Here is a 17,568-nt window from a genome sequence, read left to right as displayed (position 1 = left end):
ATCATATGTGAGCGGGGAAATGGCTCACAATCGGGAACCATCATCTTATTCAGCTGACGAAAATGAATGGATAATCGTATTGTGTCATCCTTTTTCTTTCCGTTGACAGTAGGGGTATGTTATCGAGATTAAGATCGTTCAATAACATCAACGCATAGCATATCTTCTATTTCTTTTTCCACGTCCTCTTTAATATCCAGTGACAAAGGATATGGCATAACTTGGATGAGAGTCTGTGTAGTGAGTTTCAGCTGGTAGTGGATGACATCGGTTTGCCCTGGTAACCAGGTCAGAGAATATTGTTTTATACTCCTCAAGCAGCTGGCAGACTTCCGTCCGCTGCTGATGCGAGAGTTGGGGAAAAATATCAACGCCTCGCCAGTCTTGTGTGCGTTTCAGAGGCACGAGCACCTCTTCCTAGTCAAGGTTGCTGTCTTCCATGGTTGACACCTTCAACACCTTCCATGGTCGGGCGGGCAGTGCTCTCGGTCGAGGGCACTGCACACCCGACCATCGAAGGTGAGTTAAAAGAGCTGACGTTGCGCTCCCCATATTTTTTCAGCATATTTATGTGTAACGGCGTTATTCAGTTCCCAAGGTCAGCAGCGTAGTCTAAGTGACTAAGTGTATCCACCACGTTGAATGCCGTTTTCATGAACGAGACCAACTTATTGGTATCTGCCGGTAACAACACGAGGACTTTGTCACCCGAACAATGATGGAGCTTCTTTGTCTTTTTGTCGTAATAGCATTTTTGTAGTAAGGTGGTCTTTCTTAAGTTCCCGTTTGGCCATGGCGCATGTTTTCTCGAGTCACTGCCAGAGTTTCCTCATATATACAGTCCTCGCTTAGTATCCCAGTCCAGGCAAGTGTTAGTCCACACGTCCTTCAACACTGCCATCGGTCCACGCACAAAGCAACCGTAATGTAGTTCAAAGGGCGAGCGCCTTGCGCTACTTTGGTGCAGTTTTCTGCATGCGAAAAGCCCATGCCCTAGGTAACGATCTCAAGATTTCGGACTTTCTTGGCAAATGGGCCCCGACATTCGTTTCAATGTATCGTTAAACCTTCCCACCAGACCATTTGCCGTGGGGTGATATGGTGTCGTTGGCATCGGCTTCACTGAGAGCCGACGGCTGAACTGCTTTATTAGGGCGGACATGAAGTGGGACCCCTGTCACTGATTATCTGGGATTCCCAGCCGGGAGAACATCTCAAAGAGGCTCTCCGATACTTGTTTTGCGTCAATGGACGGTAAAGCAACGGCGTCCGGATACCGCGTGGCAAAGTCAATCATTGTGAGTATGTAGCGGTTTTCCTTGTTGGACGTAGGGGATGCTGGTCCAACAATGTCGATGCCCACTCTTATAATAGGTGCATCAATGACCGGCATCGTCCTAAGTGGCGTTCGTCGCACGAGGTGTCGAGGTACTGTCATCTGGCACACGTCACACGACTTTACGAAGTGCTTAGTCTCCGATTTTACTCCCGGTCAGTAGAATGTCGTGATGATCCTGTTCGTCTCCCTAGTCGTTCTTTGGTCACCTACTAAAATGCCTTCGTGAGCTAGTACCAGTACTGTCTTTCGGAGGCATGGGGGAACCAGCAGTTGCTCCAAGTCTTTCAGGCACGGTAATCTGTGCTTGTGGAGTAAAATGTCTATAAACAAAATCCGTTCCGTAAGAGTTTCATGCGCTCTTTTTCGCTACTGCGTGAAAACAGCTTTTGAAATAACATCTTTCATAGTGATAGGCTCCCAAAGTCGAGCAGCCTATTGTCGTGGCCACGCTTGTCAACACAGGAAGCGTGGTGTCTTCGAGCTTTGCCCCAACGGCTACTGTTTCTAGCTGGTGATGGGGTGTTAGCACCGAAGGTTCCAACTGCAACCCGTCAGGGTCTTACCAGCTATTAACATCTGTTTTTGTCTCGCGCGAATTCTCTGGCAAGACACTCACGAAGGCGCCTGCCATTCCACAGCTGTAGCCTCGTGTTCCCTGCTATTTCTCGACATGGCTCTGTTTCGGTTAGTTTTTGCAGTGTCCACTGATACAGCTTCATTAATATTTCCGAGAACCCAGACGTGCAGTGGGTCGCGTATACACTTAGCACGAACTTCGCGCACAAGAAACAGCGTGTCTAAGACGAACGTAGCTTCTGGTAGATAGCGGGCCATGCGATCAAGAAAGAATACAGGACTATAGGTACCGGTCAACCAACTCTAAGGTTCAAGTGCCTGTCGCACCACCACAGTGTTGCAGCCATTGTCGTGCAGCACTGTGACTGGATATTTATCAAGAAATGGGTTGGCCACTGGCACCTTGCCAAAACCACCAGCAGCAACTTGGCGGCTCACCATAGTGTTGACGGTCGGAATAGCCTAAAAGAACGTAGCCCTTCTTCTCTGGAGGTTTTCTTCCTTAATTTTTTTCTAAAGAGGCCCGACACGACGCTTCCCTCTTGTCCACGCTTTTAGTGTCATACCAGTGTCATACTTTCTAGTGCCCACTGCCCATGAGCGAGGGAACTACGCTTTGTCCGCGACCAATCAGCCGCTCTGTGTTCCTCTTTGTCCCATAGAAAACAACGCCCGTACCCCGAGCCGTCTTCGTGCCTGACTCCGTCTTTTCACAGCTGCAACCGCGATCTTAGTATTCCGTTTGCTTAGGTTTTGCAACATCTGGGCTTCCACGAAGCTGTCTGCATTCTGGGAGTAGCCCTTCAGCATTCAACAGGTCCTCTTTTTCAAGAACACCCACAGTGGCTGAGAGCAGCCCTCGACGAATTGTTCGGTGATAAGCACGTCCCTAAGGTCATCGTATCTTTGCTCCGCCTATCCTAATTTGATCCAATGATCAAAGTAGCCGGCCAGCCTAGGGGCGTACTGCATATTTTGATATCAGGTTGGGATCGCCGAAACCTTTCCCGCTAGCCATCCGCAATGTACAGAAAAAGCTCCAAGAGTATCATCTTGAACTCGCCGTAGCCCAGGGCAGCGTGCTGATTAAGCTAACCAATGACCATTAGCGGTTCCCCAGTCATGCACTGGCTCAATGAGAGCCCCATTTCTCTCGCGGCTCTTCCAGGCACGTTACGACCCGTTCCAAACGTTGCAGATAAGCATCTAGATCATCTCTGCATTCGTTAAAAGTCGGAATCAGTGAGTGCGTACTACAAACGGTTGTCGCCACGGGTGCACTCGAACTAGCCTGTGCGGCGGCCTCCGTAGCTTGTGCGTTACCCCGCTCTTCTGACGTTAGAGCTTAAGTTCTACGACTTCCTGCTCTTACACTAGCAGTTTCTGTTCCAGGGCTTTTTGTACTTTCGCTGCAATGCGACCCTCCATTATCTCATCGCACAGTTGCGCACGCTCTGCCTCCACCCATTCTCTTGACGCTGCCTCTTTCAAAACGAGCTCTCCATGTAGAATGCACAATTTTTCGGTTTCCATGTCTCTTTGCGTGAGCGTTGGCTGTGAATCGTGTAAGCCACTCCTGACAGGCTCGCCATTTGTGATAGAAAGGTTCATGGGCCAAGGGCTTCAGCAAACAGGGAGGAGAGCGTGGAGCACAGACATTATCATTATCTGTCATTATCTCGTTCAGGTTATGATCACATATGAGACATAGACACACAACAAAACAATACATAGAATACTTAAGCATATAAAGAGAAAGCTGGGTTACCCTATCCTAACCGCCCAAGGGTACGCGGTCTAGTTCTCAAAGTTCCCTAAATGCCCTAAGTGTTCGTTTTCACTTGAAAGCCGACTATCACATGCGCAGTCTCGCGCCGGTGCACTCACGGAACTTAGGCTTTGTACGTGGTACGCGGGCTGTCGGCGGCCTGGCGCGGGTTAGGCACGACTACCTCTCAGGTACTTGAGGTGCCTGGCAGGCGAACAGCTCCGCTGGCTTCTGCCACCGAAATTGTGCCGAAGGCAGTACTGGCGAATACGCGAACCGTGGCGCCGCTCGGCCTCGTCAGCAGCTCTCAGGGGGGACCGCAGGTACTGGAACCAGAGTGGACCATCAGCCAACGGAGCCGTTCTCTGGTCCCGATGGTTCCCCGACGGCTGCCCGAGTGGACCGTCAGCCGGTCGTCTGTGCGCGGGCCCGGCTGGGTCCATGAACAGGCAGGCGCCAAGCCGGACCAGTAGCCTACTCGATTGCCCTGGAACACGTCCCACTAAGACCTCGCCGTTTCGAGTTCCTTTCAACGCACCGTCCGCAATTTATTCTCGACATGCACTCCCTCCTCGCGTGCCACGCTGCCGCGCACCACTATGCACACTTTCTTTTTCTCACCGAGTCCGTCCCGCTCACTCGGCTCCACTCATCACACTGGCAGTCAAGGGCGCTCATATGTGACCCTTACACTTACTGGCATTCAGCGGCACTTGTGTTCGTTTGAACTCGCCTGCACTAAATCAGTGACTTCCCACTCTTGTTAAATCAACGGAAATGAGTGAGAGGGCTGTCGAATGCATGTCTACCTGTAGTGATATTATGGCGCGTATAATTGGTTTAATGTCATCTGCATGGTAGCAATATTATAAACCTTTGTCTTTTTCTGGGCCCCACCCCCCTTTCGTGCTGGCACAATATCAGTTGTTTTTTCGTGTGCTTTATCATAACCATATGATCTATGCGCACTGCAATGAATAGCAATTGTGGACCGAATTTTCGCTTACTGGTTCTGTGATCCCCTCCATAGCTGCGCAGGAAAATCTGGGGTTACGCTTTCTTTGGTGGTGTTGATATCAGTGTCCACCTCTCATGCTTTATTGGAGTATTGAAAAAAATGAGCTAGGTCGAATAACAAGAAATTGTAAAAATTTAATAATTCTAGAAATGTAAGCTAACATGAAACGTCTTATTACGGCCTATTTAAGGGCTCGTGGATCACTCATGGCCGAAAATCGACACTACATAAAAATCACTATGAAAAACAAAACGTCAAATTTGTAGAGGGAGCTCTCTTCTTGTTCGCTCAAAGTTTATTTACCTATGCAGCACTGCTTTCTGACAACACTATCAAATGCGAGCACTTAAAATCACAGATTTTTCAGTCCGCAGGAAGACTTGAGAGTGCTACGCTCAGTGTGAGTTAACACGCCATTGAAATTTCGCCAGCAACATAGAACTTTGCCCCTTCTACAAGTAACGAGTGTAGTGCTCTTCTCCAAGGATATTCTGGCTACTGCTGCTTCTAGTGCAAACCGACACTTCAGTGCTGCTGCGTCGTCGGAGTTAAACGATTATTTTCGCACCAAGGAAGCTTCGAGATAAACTGAGCTTTAACTTCTCGTGAACTCGGCGCATTGACAGAAAAGCCAAAAGCTTACACAAATCCAAACGGGGCAGAGAGGAAAGTGCATAACACGGCCGGAAATTACTGAAAATAAAACCGTTGTTCGACAAACATAAACTACGAACTGCATTGAAATCCTTTTGCAAAGTCCACGAATGGGATACAAACAAAAACGGAAGATTTCGTACTTAGAACTCCACACGCGATTACTTGCGGCGCTATAAAACGCAAATACTATTGATAATTCGCGAATGAAATTTCAACGAAAGAACACTTGGCTACGTAACAAAATAATTGCCAACAGCAAACCGAAACAGAACTACGCCTACAGTTATAGCAAGTTCACACGCCAAAACTCAGATGCGTGTGTCCGCATTAGTACTACAAGTACAGACGTTTAGACTACTGAGATTCGTTAGCAGCAGGCTCATAAAAATGCAATGGCAGAAATTAAGCATTTAATATTCTGGATCAAGAAAAAATGTTTGGATAGTTAAACGCCATTCTGTTTACCATGACGGACCATTTTGACGCAATGCTATATTCTTATTTTGTGGGAAAGCGCGAGATTTTCATATTCTGTGACACTTTCAACCCGGAATTCGACGAAATCGAGACCCTTTCAACACAGCGACCGCTCGCACCTGCGGTTCCATTGTCTTTATACATCTACAGACTTTTTGTATTGTCATAATGCATCGCACAGCACGTAAGTGCAGCGAAGACGGAATGGTGCAACCCCCGATGTCTCTTTTCTCCAGAACAATAGAAGTAAGCCAAGGCTTAGAGCAAACGAGTGCCGTGTTGCAGTGGAGGTAAGAACGGCGTCAGAACACCTCGGAGGTATACGACGCAGGAATCGTAAATATTATTCTTTTTTGTATTTTCTATTTGTATGTGTATATATTTGTATTTGTAGTTTTTCTACGATTAGGTTATTGCTTGCAGTGCTGTGATGGGGTTGAAAAGAAGTCTTATCTTCTTATATTGATCGGAAGGTTGCTAGCATTGCTGCTAGATGTAGGACTGTAGAGCAGACAGTCGGGGGGGGGGGAGACGCACAGGTACGCCATCGAGCTGGTGTCTTGCGCATGTCTGCATTCGATAAAGAGTACGTGCTTTCCGCACATCATCAATGAAGATAAGAGATTTACCGTCTCATACCATCGCACTTGTGAATATAACATTCTACCGACGAAACAGTAAAGTCCTGTATGTACAAAGGAATAGTTTGTAGCCTGTCATATATGTATTTACATGTGCACGCTCCCTTTCGACATTGCAAAGAGAGGCATCGTGACCTTAAATGACGAGCTACGATGGATTTTTACTCAGAACTCATAATAATCTAATATCAGCGCTCAGAATGAGGCATAACCATTGAACAGACACACAGAGCGTTACGGTGAGCGTTGAGCTTCATTCCGGTTGAATAGAATATGTCCTTACATGAGCAAGTATTTCCGACGCTTTTGTGCCTGTCAATGCCATTGCGGTCGCATAATTTTTACTAGTCGGGTGGCCAGGCCAGCCGAAGCTGTTAGGCTTCCGTACAATCTGGCCTGGGCGTCACTCGGATGAAACGTTCCGCTTGATCTGATACGCGAGCACTCACGACCTTCACACGGCAGCAGCAATGAGCGATACTGTTCGGGAAGGGTTAGAAGTAAAGCTTAAGTCAGGAAATGACGCCCAAGAAGAGAACTTTATGGAGAAATCGACAAGAAAAAGACCTCAGGGCCTTCCTGCGTACGTGCGTATTCGCTCTCGCGTAGCCAGTGTGAACAAAATGACGCCAGAGCTCACCTCACGATGACTGTCGATGGTAATACGACGGACAATCGAGCAATTTAGCGACATGCCGTGTTTTCGAAGCCACGTTTACTCATACGAAAATTGCTAAAATGGTTCACTGAGCGAGAAGGCACGGGTCTGTCGTCAGTACAAATGAAAAACGGCACCAAAATTTCCACTGGCCATGACGCCACGTCACGAACGCGCGTGGACGGAGCAGAGCAGGCGAAAGGGAACACCTGCTCCCGTAATAAGGCGCCAGGTGTAGCGTGACAAGAGAGGGCATGGCCGGGACATGCCACCCTCGTTCTCGGTAGCCCATGCTGAGGCCGAGCTAACGCACGTGTGCCGGCGCGCAAAACCTCGCTACCGCGTGCCCGACACATGCGCTGAATTGTGCAAGACAGATAATACTCGTTGAAGCGCGGCGCGAGCGCAGATATCTTCGCCAGACAATTATCTCTCCTCTGGCCACCTCACGAAAATGCGAAACGAAGTCTGCCAGCGCGAAAATAGTGAGCAAAGTGGGCGCGCTCTGGAGCGCGTCTTGTGCGTTGAAACTGCTATGGCGGGAAGGTGCGCGGGCGCGAGTTTTCGAGCCACGGCAAGCGTGCTTTAAATGTGGCGTTTATCCGCGAGTTCCTTTGTCACCGTATGCTTTTTCCTGCGTTATAACTGCGCCTCGGTAATCGCTATAAAGAAATGAATGTATGAGTAACAGAAAATTTGGCAGAGGCACTTAAGACTCCTCACGTGTGACGATACAAATGCATTAGAGTCCCTTTGGTGAAATGTTGTTTCTTTTTGCTTCGAGCGCGATACGTCCGTTTAACTTCGCGCTTGTGTTCAAATAGCGCCTCGCTGAGGCCACCTGAAGACGCTTCGAGCGTGTCAACCCTCTCGTTTGCCCGCGAGGAGTTTATAACTCGAAGCCCCGCTAGCGACGTTCAGTTGGCTATTCATGCTCTGTATTTCATACTCATTTTATACATTCATGACGTGCCGCCACCTCGTCACCATGGCTGCCCCGTCACGTCTGTAACGGCGGATGCACTAGGCCGCACTATTAGTAAGCTGCACAGCCGCGAGATGACGTTTCCCATGACGCGAGCACTAGGCACACCTTTAAACAACATGAACCTTGGAGCTTCCGTGGCATCAAAGGCTATGGTTCGATTCACATCCAAACCGAAATTTACCAAATTATCTTTTCAAATTGATTTTTGGCTGTCTATGCAGAAACCTTCCTAAAAAATTTGACGTGAATACTAGCGTTCTTTTACGTGTTTTTACTCTTTGAGGCGTCGGCCGTTTTTGGTACAAACTGTCGGAACGTCGTTGGAGTTTCGCGAAATGGGGCATATAATGCATATATCTTCCTTCGCATTATAAAATTCCAACGCTAGAAAGTTATGGTAGGGAGTTTAGAGCCTACGACCCCACCCTGAGATGCCGACTGTCTTACCCACTGGGCTAAACCAGAGCATTCTAGATAGAAGGCCTGTTCACTCTACTTTCCGAACTCATGCTATAGGATGCACTTCGGCGTAAAATTTCACAGCTTTGCCTATTTCACAAATTATACTATACCTTCCCGCAGCTAAGAAATTCTGTATTACACCCGCCGCTTCGCACCTCACGCCGTCTTTTCAACTCCTTAAGTTTGCAGCGCATACATGGCTCCACAAACTCATTTAATAAATCTTTTTTACCTAGCTCCATTACATTGTGGAATGACTTACCCGATTCCATAGTTACTGAAATAGAACCTAATAAATTCAGGCACTTATTAACAGCACATTTCAAGAGCTGAGCTATTTTGCCGTGTTTTTGAATGTGTATGCGTGTTTTGTTTTGTTTCCAAGTTGTTCTTGAGCCGCTGTGTCTATCTTAGTGTTGATGCTTCTAATGATGTTAATGTTGAACATGAATCCTGAACTTTGTGTTGCTTTTTTGTTGTTACCGACCATTGTATATGTAACGACTGCCCCCCCCCCTTATGTAATGCCCTAAGCCAAGGGCCTTTAAGGGTAAATAAATGATGATGATGATGATGATGATGATGACATTTCCACTGCCAAGCAAGCATGGCGTGACCAAAGCAGTGACGTCAAAAACACTGCTGCCTGCTCGGGAGCCTGCCTTTTACATTGTATGGCAGTCAGGCACAGTAACATGACGTCACGGATCGAAGCGCACCGGCCGTGTGTTATCTAGGAGGCGCTGGCCAAGCGTATAAGCGCGCTCCCTAGCGCGCGATGAGTTCTTAACTTGAAAGATTGCTCAGCGGCGTTTGAATGGACTACAATGCTTTCGTATTCACAACTCATAAGTGTTTAGATGTCCTGGAATATTTATTTAACAGCTTCATTAGGTATTATGAGACTTGCGTTGGTTCGGGTTATATGCGACATACTCCAGTATCGTCTCACTTTGGTATGACATTTGCTTGCTTGCCGAAGGTCGGTCGTGAACACGGCTGCGTGATTACCGCTGCATGACGTCCAGGTAGAGACGATGATGAAATGACGAAGAATGCGTGGCATAGAAGGAATGGCAAAGAATTGAAATATGTGGTTTTACGTGAAAAACCGCATTTGATTATGAGGCACCCGGGTAAAATTCTGGTCATCAGGAGATCTTCAGCGTTGCCCTCATGCACGGGACACGAGAGTTGTTGCATTTTGTCCCCGTCTAAATGTGGCTGCCGCAGCCGGGATCTGATCCCGTGACCTCTTACTTAGCTGCGCAAGACCACAGCCGTTAGGCCACCACGGGGGGTGGAAATCCGCCTTCAATTTCCATCTCCCGCCTTCTCCATGTTTTCCCTTGATTTCTACCGACGGAAGATGAAGGAACACGGTGAGCCTGTCGCACGTAGGATTAATTGGAGACAGTCACTACATGTACATTGACGAACACTGCCCGCTAATGACTAAGGACCTTAACAGTGGTACCAGTGACAACACAATTGAGACCACGAAAACGCTCATAAACAATTTGCGCACCAACAGACCAAATGTAGAAATCACCCTGACCACAGCACTTCCCAGTATAGCAAACACAGGTCACATATTCAACAATCAGAGACACTCTAGATCACGCAGTAGGAACACGTAAGCTCAGTGATTTTCTTCTGAACATTGCAAACCAACACGATAACGTCGATGTCATCCGTCGCGCTGAAATACAGCAGGACCCACACATTCTGCTCGCCCAGAACAGCCTACATCTCAAGTTTTATGGCGTCAATGTAATTGTTAACAGCATCTAGTACAAGCTCATGATCTCATTTAGATCGACGTAACCAACACCAGTAAAGCCCGCTTCTTTCATCGCTTTCTGCATCGCTTTCTTTAATTTTTATTCTCGAAGAACACGGCAAGGAACCAGATATGATAATTACCAATCAACTCGAGAGCACAAGTTTATCTGAACCGGAAAAAAGAGAACTTGAACAATTCGTGCGAACTAGGGAGGAAAACCTACTTGATAAATACCAGCACAAAGGTATTAGAGCTGCATATCCACCCAAGAAAAATCATGTAAACCCTACGGCACGCAGCTGCACGGATCCAAGCGAGCATCCTGACGCCTACAGCAACGTAGTAGACACATCCCAGAGTCTAAGCCTCGATGATGTTGATCTCGTGAATCGTGGTCTAACGTTATGTCGCACGAACAACGCTGCAAAGGAATTCGAACTCCCCAAAGATATAAGAGAGTTTTCAAGGTGCATGTGATTAAAGGGGTTCTTTCTCGATAGGCCAGACATAGAGAAAGAGGATAGAGACTCTCTTAGACCAACTAGCACGTGGACAGCGGGAGCTGAACAGCGCCCAGAGCTCGATTTGTCCTAAACACACGCCTCACGCGGACATCAATGTTATGGTAGATAGAACATTCGTACAAGTGCAGACCATTAGAATCTTGCGTATGCACATATAAAACAACGGAAAGAACGCAGTCACTCTGAACGAAATCATAGCTTGCGTTAACGAAACAAAGGTTAACTAAGCGAGTAGCAAACAAGCATAAGGGCATGAAGGAAGCGTAGGTCAGGCAACTTGTCCAAGCATTCGTTCTGAAATGGATAGTAGAACCCTTTATTACCTGCACCCCTACCGGGCTGAAAAGAAGAAACTCGACCACCCAATTAGACAGTCGCACAAGTGAGACCTTCAACTCCCCAGATACACGGCTAATGAGGAGCTCGCAGAACTGGGAATCCACCATACCCTAGAGCATTTGGCCGAGGTCCACAACCTAGCCCAGTTGGAGAGGATATCTAAAATTGAAGTAGGAACACCCATACTGCAGGATCTGAGGATCCTATAGGATCCACACACGCCTCTATATGTAAACTTTATACAACAATATACACAACAGCAATTTAAGGAGAGACCCAAAACCAAAAAAAGGAAATACATCCTAAACATCATAGGGACAGGAGAGCAGCAGCTAAAGCTCTACGTAAACACTACTCGGGCCTGCAGGATACAGTCCACGTCGACGTTGCGCAATACCGAAATCGAGATGCCTTCTCTATAGGCATAGTCAACAATCAAGGCCAGGCCCTCTCTGCAGCACCAGGAAGGTGACTGTATACAGAGGGATCAGAAGAGGCAGCTATAGCTGTTGCTATTAATGGCACCACCGCGAAAATACTTTTTAGCGATTCTAAAACTGCAGTTAGAAACTTTTCCAGAGGCGAATTCCACAAACACGCCCTGCAAATTCACCACCCGATCGCCAGAGTAAAATCATCGTCCCTGCACATTCCTAGCACCCAGGAAATGAGGCTGCCTACAATAATGCCCGAGGTTTCGTCAGCCGGGCGGTGGGAGGCCTCGACCTAGGTTCAGCGAGAGATCGCATAGTGATGTTCCCCGAAATTATTATGCACTACCACGAATGCAGGCAACAATACCCCCCTCAACATAAATCACTGGATAAACTGCCACAAGTTATCTGGGGACACCCTATAAACCACGAACATTGCCTGGAGGCACATTAGATGTATTAGGTAGAGATTCAACATATGCAATGGAGGTTGTGATTGCTTTAGTTTACTTGAAAATAGCGTTGTTGGTACAGTAAAAAGTCCGCTTTTTTATGTTGAAAAGACGTTTTATAAGTGTCTCTGCTGAATATTTTTTACGCCTTTTTGGATATTAGTCAGGCTTTAATGCGCTATAACCGCATTACCAAGATGAAATTTTGTACATTCATATTTCTGTTTGGGAACAGTTTAGCATACTTTTATTGACGGACCGTAACTATAACCTAAAATTTTAATAAGATTACTGAGAAATAAAACTCTCGAGACTGCCTGGCGTATCAGGGCAGTTGGATATTTATTTCTATGTTGAATATTGCGTCATCACAAGGTGCTATGGGACAGATGCAAGGAAGAGAATGCCACAGAGCGAGATCAGATACTTTGCGTGAACGCATAAGTGATCACGCACACCCGTCACGCCGACGTGTGGAGCCCCTATTCTTCAGGACCTGAGGAAGAAGATGTTCGCGAGACGCTGGCTGTACATTGCATGGGCTCCGCATTTTTCGACCGATTCGGACCGCTACCCATCAACGAGCCATCAATCACTGGCTGTGTCTGATACCGCTCAAGTTTCCGACCACCTGGATACCGGTTTCAAGCCTGTAGGCCCGTTTTTTTGGGTTTTCATCAGACTTTTGAGGCCTCCCACGTGGCCGAGCGGAGCGCAGGCGCTGGGCTTAACGTTAGGCCCAGCGCTTTGACGGCGCTTGCGGGCAGCAAGACCAGCACCATGGCATCCACGCAGCCTGAAACCGGTCTCCGCCACACGAGTTTGCCGAATTTTGAATCAACACTGAGCGGAGTCGCCGAAAATCCGCTCGAAGCTCAAGAAATGGAAGCCGACCACCTCAAGGCCACCTCCAACCTAGAGGCAGTGGAAACCGAGTACTACGAAGGCGCCTTTATACTTCACGAAGCAGCCGACCCAACAAATCATCCGAAGAGTGAGTACGATTGGACACTCTTCCTGACCAAGCGCCAAATTAAGGCCCAAAAACGCGGTTCAAGGAACGCCGCCATGTTGAAGAAGGGAGAGCCCCAGGCAGGGGCAAACAATGGCAAGATGGCGCCGGCGAGTGCCGTCACAACGAGCGACGCAGCTGCCTGCGCGGAAAGCGCGAGCGCGCCAAACTCAATCAAGGGGAGAGCAACGCAGCGGCCAACGCAACGGGGCGCCACCGCTCCCGAAAAATGACGCGAACATTATTATTAGACCGAAGGATCGATTGCCGGTGAAGGCACTACAAGGAGCCGATGTAGCGAAAGCCATCGGTGCGGCCTGCGGAAATAAGATTAGAGGCGGCAAGGACTTTATCATCAGATTGCGACTAGGCTCCAACATCTTAATAGCGAGCACACCAAGCGACGAGACCGCGAAGATAATTCGAGGAATCACCAGCTTCAGTTTCGGAGGATGCTCCTTTCAAGTCAACACCTACGTAGCGACACCTGAAGATTGCAAGCGTGCCGTGATCCACGGGATAGACGCCGGGACCACGGAACAAGAATTGATGGAAAACCTGACACTGCGCACCCAGGGTGTAACCATACTGGGGGCCAGAATGCTGGGAAGTCGAAGACAGCCCTCATTACCTTTGACGGACCCTTCATTCCCAGGATGGTCAACTGGTGGGGAGGCGAATACAAATGCTACCCATACCGACCGACGAGGCAAGTGTGCTACAACTGCTGACAGCAAGGCCACAGACCTGACGTATGTCCGACGCCGGATGCCAAGGCCTGCAGGCAGTGCGGAGCACGGAACCGGCCGGAAGGACATCAATGCCAGACAAAGTGCCTGGTATGTGGAGGCGGTCATGCCACCGGGTCCAGGGACTGTAAGGAGCGCCTGAAGCAGTTCAAAGAGCTTCGCGGGCCGGCCTATGGCGGGCGGCAAAGCCGCCAAAAGAGCCGGAGCGGGCAGCAGCAGCAGCAGCATCGGAAGAGATGGCTCAGCTCAGAGGGCGACCAGCGTCAATCCCGCAACCAGAGCCAGGAGCGGAGGGAGAGTTCGCGGAGCCGTTCACGGAACAGTTCGCGAAGCCCATCACGGATCAATGCTCCCCAGTCGTCCCAAGGCATCAACGGAGGCAAGCAACAGCCGTAGCAGCAGCGGCATCAGAAGAAGCTGAAGCCCAACAACAACAATAACAACGGCAAGGTGAGCTGGGATGCAGGCCCCCCAAATCGCTTGTTCCGCACTCGGATAACAATAGTCGAAATAACATCAGTACACACGAGACTCAGAAAGAGAAAACAAGGTCCTCAGACAGAAGGTAGAGGAGCAGGATAAAAAGATTGAAGAGCTAATGAGAGCAGTTAAGGCCCTCCAATCGGGAGCCCCTCACAGGGCATTGCATCCACAAGAACAGGCATCAGAAGCACCCGAATACTTTGTCAAGTTCATGGCAGAGATGAGACAGAAATTCAACATAATAGAGCAACGAATAGAGATGCAAAACACAGGCATACGCAACATGCGTAAACAAGAAAGAACACAAGGGGTTGAAGACAAATTTGACCAGCGACGTCCAACATTAGGCCTGTATTCAGATAACTAATCATGGCCAGACCCAATAAAGGAAAAGGCAAAAGCGAAAAACTTGAAATCTGCCAGTAGAATTGCAGAGGCTACCGAAGAAAACAAGGACAATTACAACAGTACATCAACAAGCAGCTAATTCCGCCCGATGTCATTGCTCTGCAAGAGAGCTGGGGCTTCACGCCAAAGTTACAGGGGTATACATGCCAAGCAAACGAGGTCACTGGTCGAACAGCCATTCTGATCAGCAACACCCTTGCCGCCATAACACACGACAAGAGTGCTGACACAGACATAGATTATGAGATTACCGAAATTATAGCGAAAAAGAAGAACGGGGGCAGTACTTTTATTGTAAACGTATACAGTCCTCCAAAGCAGAAGGGCAAATTCACGCACCTCTTCCACGGTGTGAGCAGGTTGGCTAAAAACAACACGCTCGTAATCACTGGAGACTTTAACGCCAGGGATCCTAGCTGGGGATACAAGACCACCGATAAAAAGGGTACGACAGTCAAGGAGGCGGCTGACAACATAAACTGCCAACTCCTAACGGACCCAGAGGTCCCCACCAGGATGGGAAACAGCGTCCAGGAGGACACCAGCCCTGACCTCACCTTCGTAAGAGCGAGACAGGCAGTCTGGGAAAATATGCTGGAAAGCATGGGTAGTGATCATTACATCATCAAGAAGCAAATCGGAATGGCTCACGTAAAGCGTCGGATAGGTACAGCAAAAATAACGCATTGGGATGCCTTTAGAGAAGCCTGTGATGGACATCCGCTGGGCGCGATACTGTCAATCGAGGAATGGAGGAATATGCTGAAGGAAAGGCAAAGCGAGTACACCGCACAGAGCAAATACCGGAGGTGGACTCTAGACTGCTTCGGCTATGGGAGGCAATACAGAGCCTGACCAAAAGCTGGAGGAGACAGAAATTTAATAGGAAGCTAAAGCTGAAGATTGCGGAAATTACGCAAAAGACAGAAGAGTATGCGGAACAATTGGAGAGAGCAAATTGGCAGCAATTTAGCAATTCCTTAAGCGGAACCCTGAGTACTGCCCGAACGTGGAGCATACTCAAAGCACTCCTGGACCCGACTAAAACCAAGCCGGAGAACAACAAGGTCATACAGAGGCTGGTTCACAAGTTTCAGGGCTCAGAGTATGAGCTCATAAAAAGAGTAAGGCACAAGTGCTTCGGGGATGGTGACCCAGCAGCCTAGACGGGGTGCTACAAGGTGAAAGAAAATTCTGATCTGAACAGGCCTACAACCAAAGAGGAAGTATACGCAGCAATAAGAAATACCACTAGGAATACGGCGGCAGGCGCAGACAAGATAAAGAACGCGCTGATTCGCAACCTCAGTGATGAGCTGGTAGTCGAACTTACTATCTCAACAAGCACTGGGCGGAGGAGACAGTACCCGAGGAGTGGAAGCATTCTGAAGTAATGATGATCCCAAAACCTGGCAAAAAACTGCAAGTAGAAAATCTTAGACCAATCCCTCCTCAGTCTTTGACTATGGGACCTCCTAGAGTTACTTCTGTAAAAAAATTCAAACGCTCAATAAACTGAAACTGAAACTGAAATATGCTTAGGCAAGCTGTACGAGTGGGTGGTTACTATGAGGCTACAAAATTATATTGAGGACAACGAGCTGTACCCCCCCAGCATGTTTGGATTCCGCGCTAAATTATCGACGCAACACGTGCTCCTCCAGCTGAAGGAGGAGGTGCTCAGCAACGTCCCACGGTACAGCGAACACGTCATCATGGCACTGGACATTAAAGGAGCCTTCGACAATGTCAGCCACGAAACCATCCTCACACGAATCGATAGCCTGAACTGTGGCAGAAGGTTTCATGGCTACGTCAAGGCCTTCCTCTCTAACCGGACAGCAACAATCGGCCTGGGAGCAGTCAGATCAGAGAAGTTTCGCACCCCAAACAAGGGAACTCCTCAAGGGTCGGTCATCTCCCCCATCCTCTTCAACGTCGCAATGATCGGGCTAGCAAGACAACTCGAAGAACTTGAAGGCATACGGCACGCCATGTACGCTGACGACATCACGGTATGGGTGAACCGGGTATCGCTCAGCTAAAAAGAAGAGTGCCTGCAAAACGCGCCCACCTGCGTAGAAACCTACGTTAGGGCCATGGGCCTCGCCTGCTCGACGGAGAAGTCCGAGTTCCTAAGGGTGTGGCGAGGCAAACAAAATCGAACTGTCCCTACAAGCGATGAGCTCAGCCTCCACGTATACCTCGCGGGACAACGCATTCCGGAGAAGACCACCATTCGGATCCTGGGGATGTGGCTTCAGTCCAATCAACGGTGCAATCATACTCTGACACTGCTGAAGACTGCCACCATGCAGGTAGCCCGTATGATCAACAGAGTATCTAACAAGAGACACGGTATGAAGGAGAGCGACACACTCAGGCTAGTCAGGAGCCTCGTGGTTAGCAGTTTTCTGTATAGCCTTCCCTACCACAAATGCATGAAGCAATAAGAAGAACAAGCGGAGGCCATACTGCGAAAGGCGTACAAAACTGCGCTTCACCTGCCGCAGTGCACATCGACCGAGAAACTGCTGGCCCTGGGACTGCACAATACCTTCAGTGAACTAAGAGAAGCACTACTATGCTCTCAGGCACGTAGGTTGATGCACACCCCCACGGGAAGGGTGCTCCTGCGAAGATACGGCGGCGGCAACATGATCCAAGAGATCGAACGTACCGAGGCCATTCCGGACAAGTATCGCAGTACACTGCGAGTCGCACCGGTACCCGAGAATATGGACCGGAACCTGCACAAGGCGCGTAGAGAAGCAAGAGCAGAGTACGTGCAGAGAAC

General features: G+C 48.6%; 2 protein-coding genes across 8 annotated transcripts in view; one reads left to right on the top strand and one right to left on the bottom strand.

Moving 5' to 3' along the window:
- The window catches only part of LOC142590717 (uncharacterized), a 52,079-nt gene extending 44,864 nt beyond the window's left edge, over positions 1–7,215 (bottom strand). Inside the window, exon 1 of the mRNA XM_075703142.1 lies at positions 7,117–7,215. Coding sequence (XP_075559257.1) covers positions 7,117–7,170 — 54 coding nt within the window. The 5' untranslated portion in view covers positions 7,171–7,215. The remainder of the gene's footprint in view (positions 1–7,116) is intronic.
- The window catches only part of LOC142590715 (beta-hexosaminidase subunit alpha-like), a 254,126-nt gene continuing 242,580 nt past the window's right edge, over positions 6,023–17,568 (top strand). For 5 of the 7 annotated variants that reach the window (XR_012830233.1, XM_075703140.1, XM_075703137.1 and 2 more), the window contains exon 1: positions 6,023–6,125. Coding sequence is in view for 4 of the 7 variants with exons in the window: in XM_075703140.1 (XP_075559255.1) it covers positions 6,040–6,125 (86 nt within the window). In the remaining 3 variants the exon portion in view is untranslated. Of the gene's footprint in view, positions 6,172–17,568 lie in introns of all 7 variants that reach the window. The other 2 variants (XM_075703138.1, XM_075703139.1) reach the window with 2 other exon arrangements.

Source organism: Dermacentor variabilis, chromosome 8 (genome assembly GCF_050947875.1).
Source record: "Dermacentor variabilis isolate Ectoservices chromosome 8, ASM5094787v1, whole genome shotgun sequence".
Taxonomy (NCBI): domain Eukaryota; kingdom Metazoa; phylum Arthropoda; class Arachnida; order Ixodida; family Ixodidae; genus Dermacentor; species Dermacentor variabilis.
The sequence above is the reverse complement of the archived record's forward strand: the minus strand, read 5'-3'. Positions and strand labels throughout refer to the sequence as shown.